The sequence below is a fragment of the Herpailurus yagouaroundi genome, unplaced genomic scaffold (genome assembly GCF_014898765.1).
Source record: "Herpailurus yagouaroundi ecotype Mexico unplaced genomic scaffold, PumYag 159, whole genome shotgun sequence".
In the NCBI taxonomy this organism is placed as follows: domain Eukaryota; kingdom Metazoa; phylum Chordata; class Mammalia; order Carnivora; family Felidae; genus Herpailurus; species Herpailurus yagouaroundi.
The window spans coordinates 25,324,139-25,342,493 of NW_024412400.1; the positions used below are offsets into that span (position 1 = coordinate 25,324,139).

At 43.7% G+C, this 18,355-nt stretch overlaps 1 protein-coding gene across 2 annotated transcripts in view; it reads left to right on the top strand.

Annotated features, from left to right (window-relative positions):
* The window catches only part of RFTN1 (raftlin, lipid raft linker 1), a 211,051-nt gene that overhangs the window by 80,821 nt on the left and 111,875 nt on the right, over positions 1 to 18,355 (top strand). For both annotated transcript variants that reach the window (XM_040480120.1, XM_040480119.1), the window contains exon 3: positions 325 to 511. In XM_040480120.1, coding sequence (XP_040336054.1) covers positions 325 to 511 — 187 coding nt within the window. The remainder of the gene's footprint in view (positions 1 to 324; positions 512 to 18,355) is intronic.

Genomic DNA, 18,355 nt, shown 5'->3' on the forward strand with positions numbered 1-18,355 from the left:
TTTTCTTTTCTTTTCTTTTCTTTTCTTTTCTTTTCTTTTCTTTTCTTATTTTTGGAGGGGATGGAAATGACTCTTCCAATGTGACCTCTGAGAAGACTGACTTCTAGGTTTAAGACATCCAGTCAGCAATGCCTTGAGAGGAGTTGGGAAATAACCTGCTGCTTTAAGTTCTCTTTGAAGGCAGTAGTTAAGACAGGGATAAACTCGCTCTTAGCAAGAGGTGACCTGGAGGTCTCTGCAAGGGCAAGGGGAGAGGGACTTGGGTGGGGGAGAGCGGGCAGTTTTGTTGGGTCCCTGATGAGCCTCTCCTCTCTCCATCTACAGCAGAGCTCCCTCGGTCCTCAGCAGTGAGGCTGGCCTCCCTGCACGACCTGCCCGCCCAGCTCCTGGAACTGTATCAGCAAGGCTTCTCACTAGTGGCCCTGCACCCCTTCGTGCAGCCAACCCACGAGCGGGAGAAAACACCCCTAGAGCACATCTTCAGGGCCATCCTGATCAAGAAAACTGATAGGTAAGTCTTCTGAGGGTCAATGGTTAGCTTAGCATTATGAGGCTGTTGCGTGTTGAATGGAGGAGGGAAAGTGAGAAGATGAGGGGTGGAGAATACATTTGAAATTTGCATGACGTTCTCAGGGCCTCTGCCCTCTGACAGGTAAGGCAAAGTGTTAGACAACCAGAGAGGAGTTTCATAGTATCCTGTGACTGTCCATGCCTGACTCCATATCACATCCTGTCCCCCCTTTAATTTATTGGATTACACTCCACTAGAAAAATGCCTCCTCTGAAGAGGTGTACTCCCAGAATGATGTAGCTGGTAAAAGCATCATACTATTAATCTCAAATGCATGGCTGCAAAACACAGTATTTTTTTTAAGTTTATTTATTTGTAGGGGTGCCTGGGTGGCTCTGTTGGTTCAGTGTCTGACTGTTGTTTTTGGCTCAGGTAATGATCTCGCAGTTTGTGAACTCCAGCCCTACGTCAGGCTCTGTGCTAACAGCGTGGAGCCTGCTTCAGATTCTCTCTCTCCCTCTCTGTCTCTGCTCCTCCCCGGCTTACTCTCTCTGTCTCTCTCTCTCAAAAATAAATACATTTTTTAAAAAGTTTGTTTGGGGGCGCCTGGGTGGCGCAGTCGGTTAAGCGTCCGACTTCAGCCAGGTCACGATCTCGCGGTCCGTGAGTTCGAGCCCCGCGTCAGGCTCTGGGCTGATGGCTCAGAGCCTGGAGCCTGTTTCCGATTCTGTGTCTCCCTCTCTCTCTGCCCCTCCCCCGTTCATGCTCTGTCTCTCTCTGTCCCAAAAATAAATAAAAAACGTTGAAAAAAATTAAAAAAATAAAATAAAAAGTTTGTTTGTTTATTTACTTATTTATTTATTTTGAGAGAGACGGAGACAGCAAGAGTTGGGGGGGTGGAGGGGGCAGAGAGAGAGAGAGAAAATCTCAAGCAGGGCTCAAACCACGAAGCCATGAGATCATGACCTGAGCTGAAACCAAGTGCCAGATGCTTAACCAACTGAGCCACCCAGGCTCCCCAAAATTATTTTTTTAGAGGCTATATGCAAACTTAATATCTTCCTCAAAACTGTAGAGATATTGGATATTTTAAACTTACCATAAGTTCTGTCAGTCACTAGGGAGGAGAAACAAAAGCCACTTGAGTGAAGTGCTGTGATTGATTTGGTCTTCATTTTGATTTTTAAGACTTTGAGGATGTTTTCCAGTATGGCTTGCCCAGCTGAATGCTTATTCTTATACTCTTATTGGGTCTAATTAGGCAAAGAGAGGTTGAGGTTGGTTTCTCAAAAGGAGCAGTATTAATTTTAAGTGATTTTTTGCTTTTAACAACAAAGGTGGGAGAGTAAACACGTTATGTTTTTGTGCTTCATTGTGAAATAAAGTCTGGCGAGAGGAATCAGATCTGTCCTTTGGCCAACTATCATGGGAGGAATGATGACATGAGGTATAGTTTAAAAAGCGAGAGGGCAGAGTGACTGCTTCTCTTTCTCTCTGCCTGGACGATAGACACCTGGCTAGTGAGCTCACCAAGGCCAGCTGTGAGGCAGAAGGCTGAGTGACTAAGATGGGCTCCTCCTTCCTGGCCAGTAGAGTTCATTTCTTCATGGCTGATCAAGCTCTGGGCTCTTAGTCGGAGTCAACATGCATTAGAGTTTGAAGTGAGAGATGGCAGTCACCTTTGCTAATGTCCAGAATTACCATGGTTTGTGTAGAGTAAAACTTTTCTCAAGTCTGTCTTTTCTGAGTATTGGTTTCTTTATGTCAATTTGCTGTATATCTGGGTCAGTCACAAGAGAGCGTTGTTCTGGGAGCCATAGTGGTTTTAGGTTCCACCGACACATAGGATATGCCTGATTATTTATAGGTCCCTTGTACCAAGTGTTCACTGTGTGCCGGGCTTTATAGGTGTCATTTCATTCCCGTAAGCAGCCTTTGAAACAGGTACTTTTTTTCTTTCCATTTTAACGGTAAGGAAGCTGAGGCCCAGGCGTTGACTTCTTTGTCAAGGTCACACAAATGGCAGCAAGCAGAGCTCTGACTGGTCCCAGGCAGGCTGACTCCCAGACCTGCATCTGAACCCTGATGTGAGGTACCTGAGGTGTTCCTGCACCCAGGATTCTTGTGGACAACTCCTTCCCAACAAAAGTGGGGAAGATCCCTTTGATTTTTAGATGAAGTAATTTCATCATTCCACCTTCCTCCATTTTTACCACTCAATAATCTCAAAGAAGTCAGAATTTCAGAAAGGAAACAAAATAAAACCAACCTACCATGTACCTTCCAGGTTACACAAAGCATACACTGGGCATCAGTGTTTCTGTTCCTTACCTCATGCCACTGGCCTTGATGTTTAGAGGGGAAAGTCCACTTTGGCCAGGTCACAAGAGCATCCCTCTGTGTAATTCCACTGTCAGGGATTTGCCATGAAGTCAGCACATCATAAATGAATTTGACTCTAAATGTGAAGATATGTTGTTGTTGTTTTTGTTTTTTTTTTTCCTGCTGTGGAGTACTGCCTCTCAAACTTTGATGTGCCTCCTGTGAATCTCCAGGGATATTGTTCAAGTGCAGGTCTGGAGGTGGGCCTGGGACTCTGCATGTCTTTCTCTTTTTTTTTAATGTTTATTTATTTTTGAGAGAGAGAGAGAGAGACAGAGCATGAGCCGGGGAGGGGCAGAGAGAGAGGGAGACACAGAATCTGAAGCAGGCTCCAGGCTCTGAGCCGTCAGCACAGAATCTGACGCGGGGCTCAAACTCACAAACCACGAGATCATGACCTGAGCCGAAGTCGGACGCTTAACTGCTTAAGCCGACCGAGCCACCCAGGCGCCCTGAGACTGCATTTCTAACACATTCCTAGATGGTATCGATGCTGCTGGTCCATAGATCACACTTAGAGCAGCAGGGGTTAGAGGACCTGACTAATTCTTGTCCCACTCCGTGCCTGACAGTCACCTGCATTCCTGGGGATTGCCCCTTCACTGCCAGGGAGAGTTTTGAGAACTGGAAAAGATGAGAAGGAACATGCGTGTGGTTGGAGGGCCTGTGCTCTATGCTGACCTGGCTGTCAGTGAATGCTGTAGTGTCAGGGGCACATTTGTAGATTTTTCCGGTACTAAATGATTTGCAAGGCCCGAACTTACTCTCAATTATCTGATCAGATGAAGTGGGTGAGAAAGCTCCTCTTAAGGATGAAGAACCCTCACTTTTGGGAATAGTCAGCCAGTGGTGGAGCCAAAGTGTTCAAGAGGGGTTTTTTTACTTCCACTGAGGACAGTCCCTGAGCTAATGAACTTACTTTCCAGAAAAGGAAAATGGGTCAAGCTATTAAGAAGAATGAGACACGGGTGTGCTTGAGGGTTTTTAAGTAAGAGAAGATGGCATTCTCCTTGGGTTCGAGTTCACTCTAGTCTACAGTGCCTGGACCACCTGCCTGGATGACTTTAAGGAACATTCCAGGTTCTTAACAAGCAGAATCAGAGCAAGAAATTCCTTGGATAACTTTGTGCTGCATCTTTGAAGCTGCTCCCACCCCCACCCTGTCGTGTTTGTTTTTTTAAAGGAAATTGCTAAAGCCATGGTAATGACAGTGGTAATTTGCCATTCTCTTGGCTAAAATGACAGAATTTCCCCCACATCCATTCCCCATTAGTATTGGGTGGGAGCAGTGGGGGTGAGAAGCAGGATCATTATAGGATATCATTTTAAAGGACAGGCATTTTCTCATAACAAACACAATAACCATGTGTGTTTGCAACTGAGAAAAGACACCACACTATTAAAAACAAACAAACAGGGGCGCCTGGGTAGCTCCATCGGCTAAGTGTCCCCTAGATTCTTGATTTCAGCTCAGGTCACGATCTCAGGGTTCATGAGACTGAACTCTACTCAGGCTCTGTGCTGGCAGCCCAGAGCCTGCTTAGGATTCCCTCTCTCTCTCTCTCTCTCTCTCTCTCTCTCTCTCTCTCTCTCTGCCCCTCCCCCACTTGTGCTATAAACAAACAAACAAACAAAAACCAATGGAGCTTTTCCTGTACCAGTAGGGAGTTTATGTAGTAGAAATGAAACAAAGGAAGTACATGATTCATCTTTAATAAAGACAGTTAAAATGATATTTTTCATAAAGTCTGCCAAAGTTCTGACAGCTGTAGATGCTGTTAAATGAAGTAATTTAGGTCTCAAAGATGAAGTAAATGCCTGGTTAATATTTTTTCTAAGTGGACCATCTTGGTAGAGCTGTAGGTAAACTTTTTAGAGTACCATCAGTCCAAATCAAGTTCATTTGCAAGAATTACCATGGGATGACTACTTGAAACTTGGATATGAATCTTAATACGTTTGAAAGGTGAACATAATGTTTTTAGCAAATAACTGGCCTTTGGGATCTGCAGCCAGACCAGGAAAAAGAATAGAACCATGCAAGCTTGCACTCATTTCACTCCCTCACTCCCTCATTCATTTGCAAACACTCACTGAACACGTATTCTTTGTAAGGTTTTTTCCTAGGAGCTCCACTTGGTGGGGAGGTAGAAGGTGCGAGGTTCAACTGGACACGGAGCTTGCCTTCCAGATACCTGCGATTTAACTGAGAAAATAGGGGGCACCTGGGTGGCTCAGTCAGTTAAGTGTCCCAACTCTTGGTTTCAGTTCAGGTCATGATCTCATAGTCTGTGAGTTCAAGCCCCACATCAGGCTCCAGGCTGACAGCACAGGGCCTGCTTGGGATTCTCTCTCTCCCCCCTTCTTTCTCTCTTTCTCTCTCTCTCTCTCTCTCAAAATAAATAAATACACTTAAAAAGCAACTGAGAAAATAAGGCATGCCATGGGAGTTTGGAAAAAGAAGTCACTTCCTGCTGGAAAGGAAACCAAGGAAGTGTTTCTGGAAGAAAGAGCTTTTAACGTAGTCCTGATTTCTTTGGGGCAAAAATAGGAGTAATGTGCAAGAGGTAGAGGAATGTATTTAAATCTTATAATGAAATGTTTTCTCATGGAGTTTGGATAATTTGTGAGCATCATTGACAGTCTAACTGGATCATTAATGAGTTTTTCCAAAGGCTCAGCACAGTAGTATTTCTCTGAGCCCTATACCATTTTGACAAACCTTACTTAAATCCACGGAAGATTGCCTGATCTTTTTTCTTGAAAATTCTGATAACCACCCTTTCATTTTAAGATGTCAGGCCAACCCATACACCTAAGTACAAATTGTTCTTGATCCTAGGTGTGTTGAATTTACTTTGAAAACTGACTCAAGAATGAATAGCTGAATACGGAATATTTAATGAATAAGTAGAAAGAGAATTTGTACTCTTTCCCAAAGCTCTTTCTTTGGAACACTTAGTGATTTTTAACGGACGGTATATAGTTTCATTCACTGAATTCTAAATACAGTTAAGTTGTCCTTCAATTTTTGGGGGCAGCTTCCCTTAGAATGAGTTGCCAAAGATCTCAAAACTTGCTGGCTAAGAGAAGTCACTTATTACAATGTCACTTCTGGTATTTTGTGAATATGGGTTTAATTCTGGGTCATTTTATGGTTGTAGACATGAGTACAAAAACACATTGTGCTGCCCCATTTTTCAGCTGCTGAATTGTCATTGTTCACACGTAGAGCCATGATTGAAGCCATTTGGGTCCAGGTCCCCTGGGATCTTGCCTTATATGGCACAGAGGACCACAAACATTGGTGAATTCTGTCCACATTCATCAGGTGCCCTTTGGTCTAGGGTGAGGGGCTGGGGCACACAGCCAGGCGCCGCTAATGCAAAGGGTGGGATTCGGAAACCCTTGTGGAGGGTGGAAAATGCATATAATGAACACTGCCCTTAGGAAAAAAAAAAAAAGGAAACTACCTTTGAGAATCTCTATCAGCCCACGAAGTAATACTGGAGCATTTCTCTACCTGATCTGTGCATGTTTTCCTGCAGGACTAGACTAGATGGGTGTCTCCTACAGTGAACCCCATGGGGAAGTAAGTTGGTTCCGTGTAGAAGGAGCCTTCGTTAGAATCACACCTGGGGACAGGGGGGTGAGGTGCTTGCACCTGCAGAGGCAGAGGCGTTTGTGGGAACCCGGGTGGAGGGAAAGGTCTCCGTGCCTCGCCTCCCGGCTCACATCCATTCTGGGACACATCTGCCTGTTGAGAACAATTGGGCCGTTTTAAGTGGTAAACAGGCCTTCCTTCAGTCAGATTTCTCTGAGATAAACGTGTGAGATAATAGCTTCACTATGCAAAGATGGCTCTAAAGAGCTCTCAAAAAACTTCTCTGCTGGGCTGGGAGTTGTCAGATATATATGCAAATTATGTGAATGCCCAGCTAAATCAATAGGTCTTGGTTTTCACCTCTCACCCGGAATTTATTAATGGAGGTGCTTTAGAAAAGGAGGCTCTGTGGCTCCCATTTGCTCTGGGTCTGGAATGATGGGTGGATTTAAATTTTGTTTTAATTTATTTTTAAGAGAGAGACAGAGTGTGAGCAGGGGAGGAGCAGAGAAAGAGGGAGACACAGAATCTGAAGCAGCCTCCAGGCTCTGAGCTGTCAGCGCAGAACCCACTGCCGGCCTCAAACTCACAAACTGAGATCATGACCTGAGCCGAAGTCGGATGCTTAACCACTGAGCCACCCAGGCGCCCTGATGGGTGGATTTGAACAGGGAAACAAGTGGTGAGATGGGTCTCCCAGGCAGGCGGACTGGTTCTGGAAGAGCCAGAACCCAGAAAAGCAGACCGGGGATGGTGTGGGGTGACCAGAGCACGAGGTCAGAGGGAAGTAGGGAGAAGAGGCATGAGAAGCACAAGGGCCTGGATCAGGAGGCTTCCGACAGTTGGGCTAAGAAGTTTGAATGTACCCTGAGGTCCGTGGGGAACCGTTGCGATAGTTTTGTTTTGTTTTGTTTTGTTTTGTTTTGTTTTGTTTTGTTTTGGAGGAGCAACCCTTAGAGTCGTGCTGAGTTTTCAAAGTCTAAGAGGCGAAGGAAAAGAAAACTAAGAAAAAAGAAAAAAAAAAAAAACCTAAGAGGGAGAAAAAAGGAGGCTGTCAGTTATGGAGGGAGCCGGATGGTAACTGAAGTAGGCTGAAATGGATGGGAGATGTGTCTGATGGGAGGAAATAGTGGATTTTAACATTTAGCTGAAAAGGGAGAGCATGAGGGTAGAGGAAGAATCGAGATACGAGTGCAGTTTTGACTCTGAGTGACCCGGAGGGGTAACTGGAGGAGGGGGGCATGGGGACGAGGAAGGGCTGTGTCTTCGTGGGGTTTCCCAGAAACAGATCCTGAGAGGATCAAGGAAGTGTTCCCAGGAAGCCTCGGTTAGAAGTGGGGACGTGGGACTGGGAAGGGAAGGAAGCCTGCAAGAGTACGATGTCAACCTTGGCCTGATTCGGCAGGAAGCGGCGAGTGTACCTTGAGGCTGGGGAAGCGGCTTCCGTACTCCTGCACCGCGGAGCCCTTTGCCGCGAGCCACCCTAGACACTTCCAGATCCGGGGCACATCCCGGAGAGGCAGTCACGATAGCCGAGGAAGACCTGGAACGTGCAGATCCTGGGGGGACGCACAGAACCAAGAGGGGCTTTGGGGGGCATCCGGGTGCGTATGGGCAGCTTCCACCGCAGAAGGAATGTGAATGGCATCAGTTAGGTCGCGTCGTGCTTGCGGGCAGTTGCCGGTGGCAGGATGTCCACTGGCAGGTGTGTGCCGGGCGGTCAGGAGCCAGGAGAGAAGTCTGAGCTGAGTGAGGTCATGGGAGGCTGTGTGAGGCCGCGGGAAGCCCATGAGGACGGGCCCACTGCTGCGTCGCTGACTGAGCCCAGCCTGTCGTGGTCCCCATTCCCTACACCAGATGCCTCTGGTAATTCTTAGAAAAGACGCAGTGGCTTGCCGAAAGCCGCGCTAAGTGAGCTGCTCTGTTCCAAATTGACCATATGCTTGGAGTCTGAGAAGTTTTTCCTCTCAGACCGCATCAGCAAGCTGTATTCCCGAGTACTTACGAGCAGCCCAGATTGCTGGATGAGTCAGCTCTGGCCGCCCAGTGTCAAGTGATGCAGTGAGAGATGATACTTTTGGCTTTTTGCTGTTTTATTTCCAGGAAAGCAAATATCAGGAAGTGCCCAGCCTTTACCCCTTACTCCTTGTTGGGGGCTGGGAATCTGAAATCCTGAAGACTGACTTTTTTTTTCTTCCCCCCCTAAGATAGGGCTAGCAAACTGAGATGCCTCCAGGGGCCAGGATCTTGGGTTGGGGCTCCTGGGTATCAGAGAACCACTGCCTCACTCTGCCCTGTTGTTGCCAGGTGTCACCAGATCTTGTCCGTTTTCTTGAGAAAAGCCAGAAATCTGGATTTTTACATGAAAACTTCCCTTTTTTTCAAGATTGCCTCACTTTTCCAAAATACGGGCATACCTTGCTTTATTGCGCTTCTCAGATACTACATGTTTTACAGATTCAAGGTTTGTGGCACTTGTGTCACGCAAGTCTGTCGGTGCCATTTTCCCCAACAGCTGCTCACTTCATGGCTCGGCGTCACAGTTCGGTATTTCTTGCAATATTTCACACTTTTTCATTACCACTATATTTGTTATCATAGACTATGGTCAGTGATCTTCGACGTTACTGTTATGATTGTTTCGGGACACCACAAAACACACTCATGTAATAAGACAGTGAACTTAATAGATCAAGGTGTGAACTGGCTGCCCCACCAACCAGCCATTCCCCCATCTCTGTCCCTCTCTTGGAGCCCCCCCTATTCCTGGAGACACAGCAGTATTGAAATCAGGCCAGTTAATAACTCTGCAATGGCCTCTAAGTGTTCATGTGAAAGGAAGGGTCACACATCTCTCACTTTTAATCAAAAACTAGAAATGAGGAAGCTGAGGAAGCCATGTTGAAAGCCAACATAGACTGAAAACTAGACCTAACTAACACACAGTGAGCCAAGCTGTGAATGCGAAGGAAAGTTCTTGAAGGAAATTAGAAGTGCTGCTCCAGGGACCACATGAATGATAAGAAAGAGAAACAGCTTCATTGCTGCTAAGGAGAAAGTCTCAGTGGTTTGGAGAGAAGAGCAAACCATCCACAACATTCCCTCAAGGCAAAGTCTAATCCAGAGCAAGGTCCTAACTCTCTTCCATTCTATGAGGGATGAGAGGTGAGGAAGCTGCAGGGGAAAAGTTTGAAGCCAGCAGAGATTGGTTCATGAGGTTAAGGAAAGAAGCCTCCTCCTTAGCAGAAGGCGGCAAGATGAAGCAGCAGGTGCTGATGGAGAAACTGCAGCAAGTGACCCAGAAGATGTGGCTGAGACAGTGCATGAAGGTGACTACAATAAACAGATTTTCAGTGGAGACAAAGCAACATTCTATTAGAAGAAGATGCCAACTAGGACTTTCATAGCTGGAAAGAAGTCATTGCCGGGCATCCAGCCTTCAAAGGACAGACTGACTCTCTTGTTAGGAGCTAATATAGCCAGTGACCTTAGGTTGAGGCCAATGCTCATGGAAAATTCTGAATATCCTAGGTCCCTTAAGAACTATGCTAAATCTACTCTGCCTGTGCTCTGTACATGGAACACCAAAGCCTGGATGATAGCTCATCTCTTTTCAACATGGTTTACCAAATATTTTAAGCCCACTACTGAGACCCATTGCTGAGAATAAAAGATTCCTTTCAAAATATTACTGCTCATTGACAATGCACCTGGTCATTCAAGACCTCCGATGGAGATGTACAATGAGATTAATGTTGTGTCTGTGCCTGCTAACAACATCCATTCTGCAGCCCATGGATCAAGAAGGAATTTCGACTTTCGTGTCTTATTATGTAACAAATACATTTTGTAAGGCTCTGGCTGCCATAGATAGTGATTCCCCTGATGGATCTGGGCAAAACCAATGGAAAACATTCTGGAAAAGATTCACCATTCTAGATGACCTTAAGAGCATTTGTGATTCATGGAAACAGATCAGAATATCAATTAACAGGAATTTGGAAGAAGTTGATTCTAGTACTCATGGATGACTTTGAGAGGTTCAAGACTTCAGTGGGGGAAGTCACTGCAGATGTGATGGAAACAGCAAGAGAACTAGAATTAGAAGTGGAGTCTAAAACTGTGAATGGCTGCAATCTCATGATAAAACTAACGGATGGGAACTTGCTTCTTATGGATGAGCAAAGAAAGTGGTTTTTTGAGATGGAAACTTCTCCTGGTGTAGATGCTGGGAAGAGTGTTGAAATAACAACAAAGGACTTGGAATACCACATAAACTTAGTTGATAAAGCAGCAGCAGGGTTTGAGGGGATTGACTCTGATTTGAAAGAAGTTCTGTGGGTAAAATACTATCAAACAGCATCAGCACATGCTACAGAGAAATCATTTGTGAAAGAACAAGTCAATGGGTGTGATAAATGTCATTGTTATCTTATTTTAAGAAATTGCCACTGTCACCCTAACTTTCAGCAACCCCTCCCCCCCCCGGCCAGTCAGCAACCATCAACATGGAGGCAAGACCTTCCACCAGCAAAAAGATTAGGACTAACTGAAAGATTAGGACCATCAGATGAGGGTCAGCATTGTCTAGCAGTAAGTATTTTTAATTAAGGTATTTTGTGTTTTTAAACGTAATGATATTGTACACTTAATGAACTACAGTATAGTGTCAGCATAACTTTGCTATGCAAAAAATTCATTTGACTTGCTTTATTGCACGAGTTACTTTATTGCAGTGGTCTGAAACCAAATCTGCAGTATCTCCAAGGTATGCCTATAACGTTGTGCAGCCCTCACCCACCCCACTGGCTGCCATCTTACAATCTTTCAGATTTCTGTATGATGCTTCTTTCAGTGGAGTTAATCATTCACCCTTTGAGCTGCCTAGTCTCCCTTTCACACCCAGCAATCATCAGACTTCTCAGACCCTCTTGTTACCATTTCTGTATGTCTGCCCACCTCCTCTCCCCCTTGTTAAATCTTCTTTCATCTTTGGATTCCCATTACTTAGAGTGCCAGGTGGTGAGTAGGTGTTGCTCAATAGAATTTTCCTGAATTGAGTAGAATAAAACTATGTCCTGGAATTTTGCTACCATCATTCACTAAAAGACCATAAATTCACTGCAAAATGGATCTGTCTTCGGTTTACATATTTACCATACCAAAAGTGCATCTTGATAATGTAGCCACACAACACGGACCCCAAGTAATGGATCTCTCTCTCTCTCTCTCTCTCTCTCTCTCTCACACACACACACACACACACACACACACACACACATCCTTTCATTGCCCAAATAACAGTGATTTGCCACAAGGGTATATGTATGTTATTTTTTGTTCTTCTTTTTTTCTTTTTAAAAATATCCAAAGGATGGCCTTCAAAGGAAAGGAAATCTTTGTGGACCTTAAGTGGAGTACAAATGTATTACATTGCCTTTTTTTTTATAGCCCACAAGATAACATGAGCATTTTCTTTGGCATTTGCAAAGGGCAAAATTGGGAAAGTACAAAATTATACTGGAACTAAAAAGAAAGTTCTTTTAAAAATTATAATCGAAAGTGTCCTCTTTAAGTGGCCTTATGTCTTTTCATGTCTAATTTCTACCAATTACTTTGACTCTTGGGAGAATTATAGGGTTTCTAGAAAGAGGTTTCATAATTAAACGAAATACACAGGGGGTGGTACCCTACAGGGGTGTGCCCTAGAAAATGCTCCCACACGAGGCTGAGGTTCAGCCCTGAAGCGTGCTGATTGTTGGAATCACACGTGGGGAAGAAAAGTAACGCTGGGTTTAGCAGTGATTGACATGTGTTACTGTGGTGGGGAAACCACAGCAGCTGGTTTATTCCCTGACAGCAGAAATTGAGGAAGGTGAATTCAAAGTTCTTTTCTTAAATCAGAGCAGGGAATACGAAGGTGTTTGTTTAGCATGGAAGTCGTTATTTTAGATTCAGATATAGAAAGGGCCCCCACTCTGTGCTCGCAGCTGCCCCTCATTGTTGGCGTGGTATCAGCCTTCATCAGTTTTCTCAAGCTTCCTGAGGTATTTGGAGGACTTGATTAGCTCTCCTGGGCTGCCACTGTACCCCCCAAGGAGCTGTCCAGCATCACCGAGACTGCCTTAATTTATTCCTCCTATTTCCCATCTCACTCTGGAGTGACACCCTTCTCTGGTGTGTTGAAGTATCAGGATTCACTGTTAATTATTGTGTTTGCACTTTCCAATCTAATATGCTGGTGTAAAGCCACATTCTCTTGGGGAAAGAGAGTTTTCTTCAATCCACACCCCTAATGGCTTGCCTAGTTACTCTTATTCTCCACCTCCAAAGTGTCGGCCTTTGTCCCGGTGGAGAGAACAAGGGAGACAGACATGCACTGTTCAGTGAGAACTCATTCCTCCCGCCCGCTCCCCGTTTTATAGCTGTCCTTGATTGCCTGTGTTATTCCCCGTGTTTTATTTTTTATTTATTTATTTTTGTCTCCTCTAAGAGAGAGAATTAGCATACTAGTGATTTCCAGTTGTTCCCCAGTAGTTTAGAATGGCGGAGAATAGCAAACAGGTACCCAAAGCACAGAAACACAAGCACTAAATTTCTTTGAAATATCCTGTTGATCTTAAAGCTTATGCAAATACTAAAGTACCATGAAATGTCTGTATTTGTTTTAAAGTCAAATAAATAAAGCCCCCCTTCCCCATGGAACACACAATCTTTCAACAACAATGGAAGATTTATTCTGTGGCATTACAGGTGGGCTATACAGATAGTTACACACTATTTTGAAGGCCTTGTGCACACAATGTAGGTAATTGAGTTGCAGATACTTTTACTGAAGTGTTAGATTTTTATATGCCTATTGCATATTAAATTTGGGAACTCAGATTGTCTTACTTTAAATATTCCTGGCAGTCTTTTTTGTCTTTTCTCTTTGTCAATCAGACTTAAATTAGTTTGTGTGTGTTTTTCAAGCTGAGAAAGACATGGGCATTACCAGTGTTGCGTCCTGGAAAAAGGACTTAATTTTACATATTTAACTATGAATTCAGCAGCAGGTGAGAAGTAACTGTCAGGTCCATATAAATATATTATTAGTGATTTCTGTGTTCTTAGGATTTTGATATAATGACTGTCTTTATATCTATATAACTGTCTCGTATAATTTTTTAAGTGTTTGAACGATGGAGCCATTTTACAAAGAGATAAAAGCTATAAATATGATTTAGTGGAGTACATCATTTCATTTGCCTTCCATTCATCAACCATGAGTTGGAACTGAAAGTGGCTCCAAAGTCTTTAAAAACCAAATTAGTAACTTGTATTCATACAACACCTGTTTTTGAGAGTCTGAGAGCACTTTTGCTTCACTCCTATATGTGTTAAGTCTTATAATCTATTCTCACTATGTCCTCATGACGGCTGTTTTTGTTGTTAGTATTTGTTGAAAACATTATCGTGTGTTCAGTGGAGGTTTTAGACTTAATTCTGTTTTGTAGCTGAAAGGTACCATTTTCTTCCCTTATTCCCCACCTCCCATTTCATAGCCCTAAAGAAGGTATAAATGACTCCTTGGTATTGAAGTGTGGGGTGGGTGAGTGGGACTGTGGGGTGGGTGTGGGGCTTAATTCTATCTTGAGGCTCATGGCTCAGAAATACACCATCTTTCAGCTCAGGGGTCCTGGAGCTTACAGAAGAGTCCTCAGAGCATTCCCAGAATCCTCTGGGCTTTGCAACATTGTCAGTCCCACAGCTGGGCTCTGGGACCAGAGGCCTGGTTATCCCCAGACTAGTTTCAGGACATAGGGCTGACACTGCAAGCCATTTGGACCACCCTAGATGGCTCCATTCAACAGACTGGCTGGGTCTTATCAGTTTCTGCACTAAAAAGTTCTGTGCAAATGGTTCTGAGGCCTTTAGTGAATTATTTTTCCTCTGTTTCCAAAAAATATAAAATAAAATTTAAAAAATGTATTTATTAGGTGTCTTGTATCTTCTAAGGTAGTAGCCTTTGTTAGAATGAGATGAGCACAATCCCTGCTCTGGGGGGGGGGGGTGGCATTTATAACAATGCCCAACTTGTTGAAATTTTTATTTTCAAACTTTTATAGTTAAAATCCCCAAAATGGCTCTGTCAAGCAACCTGGATCTTATTAGGAACCAAAAGCCCACTTTCCTTGTGAAGAACATGTATACGTTTGCAAGTAATCGTTAATACGATCCATCATTTATGGTACCAGCCATAATAGTCACCATCTGTTAATTGCTGTGTCTGGTCAGAGCTCTTGTTCATTGATTCAGGATATACATTACCTTTACTCCTGAAAGCCAAGACGAAGAAGCCAAGGCTCAGAGTGGTGACTTGTCCAGAGTCACACTTTTGAGAGAGTCCTGGTAGATAGTCCTGCCAGAGTCCTGGCAGAGGAGCCAGGATTCACATCAGAATCGGTCTACTACTAGCGCTGCTCCTCCTCGGGTTTTTAACCGTTAGGGTTAGGGGTAAGGTAAGATTTCTCAGCCTTCATAGTGTCTCAACTATTGACAGTTTGGGCTGCAACCATCCTGTGCATTGTAGGCTATTTAGCAGTATCCGTGGCCTCTACCCACTAGGTGCCAGGAGCAATCACCAGCACCTCTACCCCCAGCCCTGCAGTTAATGACAGAATGTCTCCAGACATTACCGATGTCCTCAGACAGGCAAAACTACCCCCGGTTGAGAACCACCGGGTTAGTGTTAGAGCGTGAGGCAGGAAGTAGGAAGTCCACCTCTGTTGTCTTCCGGACAGCTACCTTTTTCAACAGCATTTATTGCATTTACCTATATTTACATTGGAATGAAGCGGCACCTTTATTGTAATTTGAACATACCCTGGTTCGTTCCCGATTCTTTAGTTTCCGTGATCTCTTTATTGGTTTTTGTGCCATGCCATGCCATGCCATTTTGATTACAATCTGTCTGTAATGTATATTAATATTTATTAAGGCACTCTTCTTCTTTTCCAGAATCTTAGTAGCTTTTGCATGTTGATTTTTCCATATCAAGTCTAAAGTTATTTTCTCCAGCTCCCAGAGAATCCTTTTGAAATTGTAATTACATTTACATAATAATTTGAGGAGAGTTTCCACCATGTGTTTTGAAGAACGTAGAGTTCACTGTTATTGTTGGAAGTAAATTTTTATGTTAGAGCTTTGTGATAATTCTGAAACTTCTATGCACTATCTAAACCAGTATGACCAAAGCAGGGAACGTGCCCATGTTGAAGGAGTACTGAGGCTTCTGTGTATATTTATTTATGTTGAAAAATTAGGAGAGAAATGATGTGTTACTAATATTGAACATTCAGGTTGGAGGTGGTACCCTGACGGGGTACTGATGTCAGAGACCACCTGTCTGCATGAAGCAGGAGGGGTCCTGAGGAAGGCCGGGTTAAGAAGAAGACTTCATTTGAAAACTCAATGAAGTGGTTTTGTGGATTATTTTTTGTGGATTATTTTAACTAATTAGCCCTCATGAAATGTACACATGGCTTAAAAAATTCCTATAATGTGTGATCGCAGATTGAGGAAAATACCAGGAACGTAAATATAAAATACTTCTCTCTCTCCTTCTCTCTGTCTTTGTCTCTCCTTTGTCCCTGTCTCTCTCTCTTTCTCACATACACTCACACCCACACACAGAGAAATGGCCACATTGACCCATCTCTCACTGTTTGTAAGAGTTTTCTTAGTGAGATTAAAAAAAAAATCAATGCCCACCTATTCAGATCTGAGAGAAGATAGCCAAAGAAATTTGGAATCATCAAGAAGGCATCTTGAAATATAGGTTTACTTCCACTATTGTTAACAGTGAACCTCATTTCAAGTGTATATTAAGTCTTGAAATATCAGCTATTCATAATATGAACTTACTATGATTATAATTTTATTAAAAAAATTTTTTTTTCAACGTTTTTTATTTATTTTTGGGACAGAGAGAGGCAGAGCATGAACGGGGGAGGGGCAGAGAGAGAGGGAGACACAGAATGGGAAACAGGCTCCAGGCTCCGAGCCATCAGCCCAGAGCCTGACGTGGGGCTCGAACTCACGGACCGCGAGATCGTGACCTGGCTGAAGTCGGACGCTTAACCGACTGCGCCACCCAGGCGCCCCAGATAATTTTAAAATATTGTTCATTTCATTTGCTTCTCATCTCTTGAAACTTGTTTTGTAGGTATTGTTTTATAACATATGTAAGATGCTGGTATGGTAGTAGGCAGGAGTTTTGACTGACCTAGTTATGTGATCCAAAAGTTTGGAGACCGCTGGCTCATGGAACTTCTGAGTCACTCGGATGGTTCCCAAAACAGTTAGAGTTTTGCTACTCAAAGTGTATTCCCAGTACCAGCAGTATTGGCATCACCTGGGAGCTCCTTGGAAATGCAGGTTCCCAGGCCCCATCCAGACCTGCTAAATGGGAATCTTCATTTTTTTAAATGTTTTTATTTATTTTTGAGAGAGAGAGAGAGAATGGGGTGGGGGGTGCTGCAGAGAGAGATGGAGACACAGAATCCGAATTGGGCTCCAAGCTGTGAGCTGTCAGCACAGAACCCAAGGCAGGATTCCAACTTACAAGATCGTGACCTGAACCAAAGTCGAACGCTCAACCCATTGAGTCACTCAGGCTCCCCTGGAAGTCTTCATTTTAACAGGACCCCGGGGGGAGCTGTTTTCACATTAAAGTTTGAGAACAGAGTTAAGCTGTGCTTTCCTATTAGGTAGCTACTAGCCACATGTAGTGATGTAAATGTAAATTCATTAAAGTTAAATAAAATTAAAAACTCAGTTCCTTGGGTGCACTAGCCACATTTTAGGGGCTTGGTTGCAATATGTGGCTAGTGGCTACTATATTGGACAGTGCAGATATAGGACATTTCCATCATCTAATTCAGTTTGAGGGTGTAGATGGGAAGAAAAGAAGGAAACAATAAACAGACTTTAACATGGAAAATGTGCATTAAATGTAGACAAGAAGAGACTTCTTGTCACTCAACTGGACATGGCCCATGAGAGAGTCATGGAGAGCATTCAGATATTACTGTTAGTTTGATTTTCAGCTAATGTGACTTTTCTGAACTAGTAATATCAGGCAGACTTGTTTTTATTCAGTGTTACATTTGTGATAAAATATTATTTGTGCATTAATACTGATATTAGTCCTTTCCACAACTTTCAGTGTAAATGAGGAGCCTTACTAAGGACCCCAGAGAAAGCAGGACCCTGCCCCAGATCCCATTCCTTGTGGTTCTTTTCTTTTCTGTAGCCCAGCCTGGGGGGATTGAAATTCTTTCACAGCTACATTATACAGGGACCAATGGGGTAAAGGCTGTTTGTTGTCCTGTTGCTTTCAAGATTAATGGTGAACTCCTTGGGTTGCGCAGTCACCGATGGTTTATCTACCAGAGAGCTGGCTCTGACTATAAACAGTGAGACGGGATGTGGCAAGATTTCTTAGAATAAACAGCAGTACTGAATAGTGAGATGCCCACAGTGACTTGCACGCACTTGGCAGTGCACAGCTCCCTTGGAGAGCATGTGGTTAGGGTATCATTTGCACGCCCCCCCCCATCATTTCCGGAATGTTCCCCGTGATACCAAACCCTTATCGACAGAAGTGGTGAATGTCTGTTGGTGAAAGAGGAAGATGAAATTAGAAGAAAAGGCAGTGACCCATCTATGAGTTCATTCTTCTCTTTCTTTCTACTTCCTGTTTCAGAACTCCCCTGATAGATTACATAGGTAGGTACTTTATTTAAAGATTTGCTAGGATTTGTTTACTTCCCCCGCCCCAAGCATTTCTTAAGCTTCACTATTAGGGGAAATTT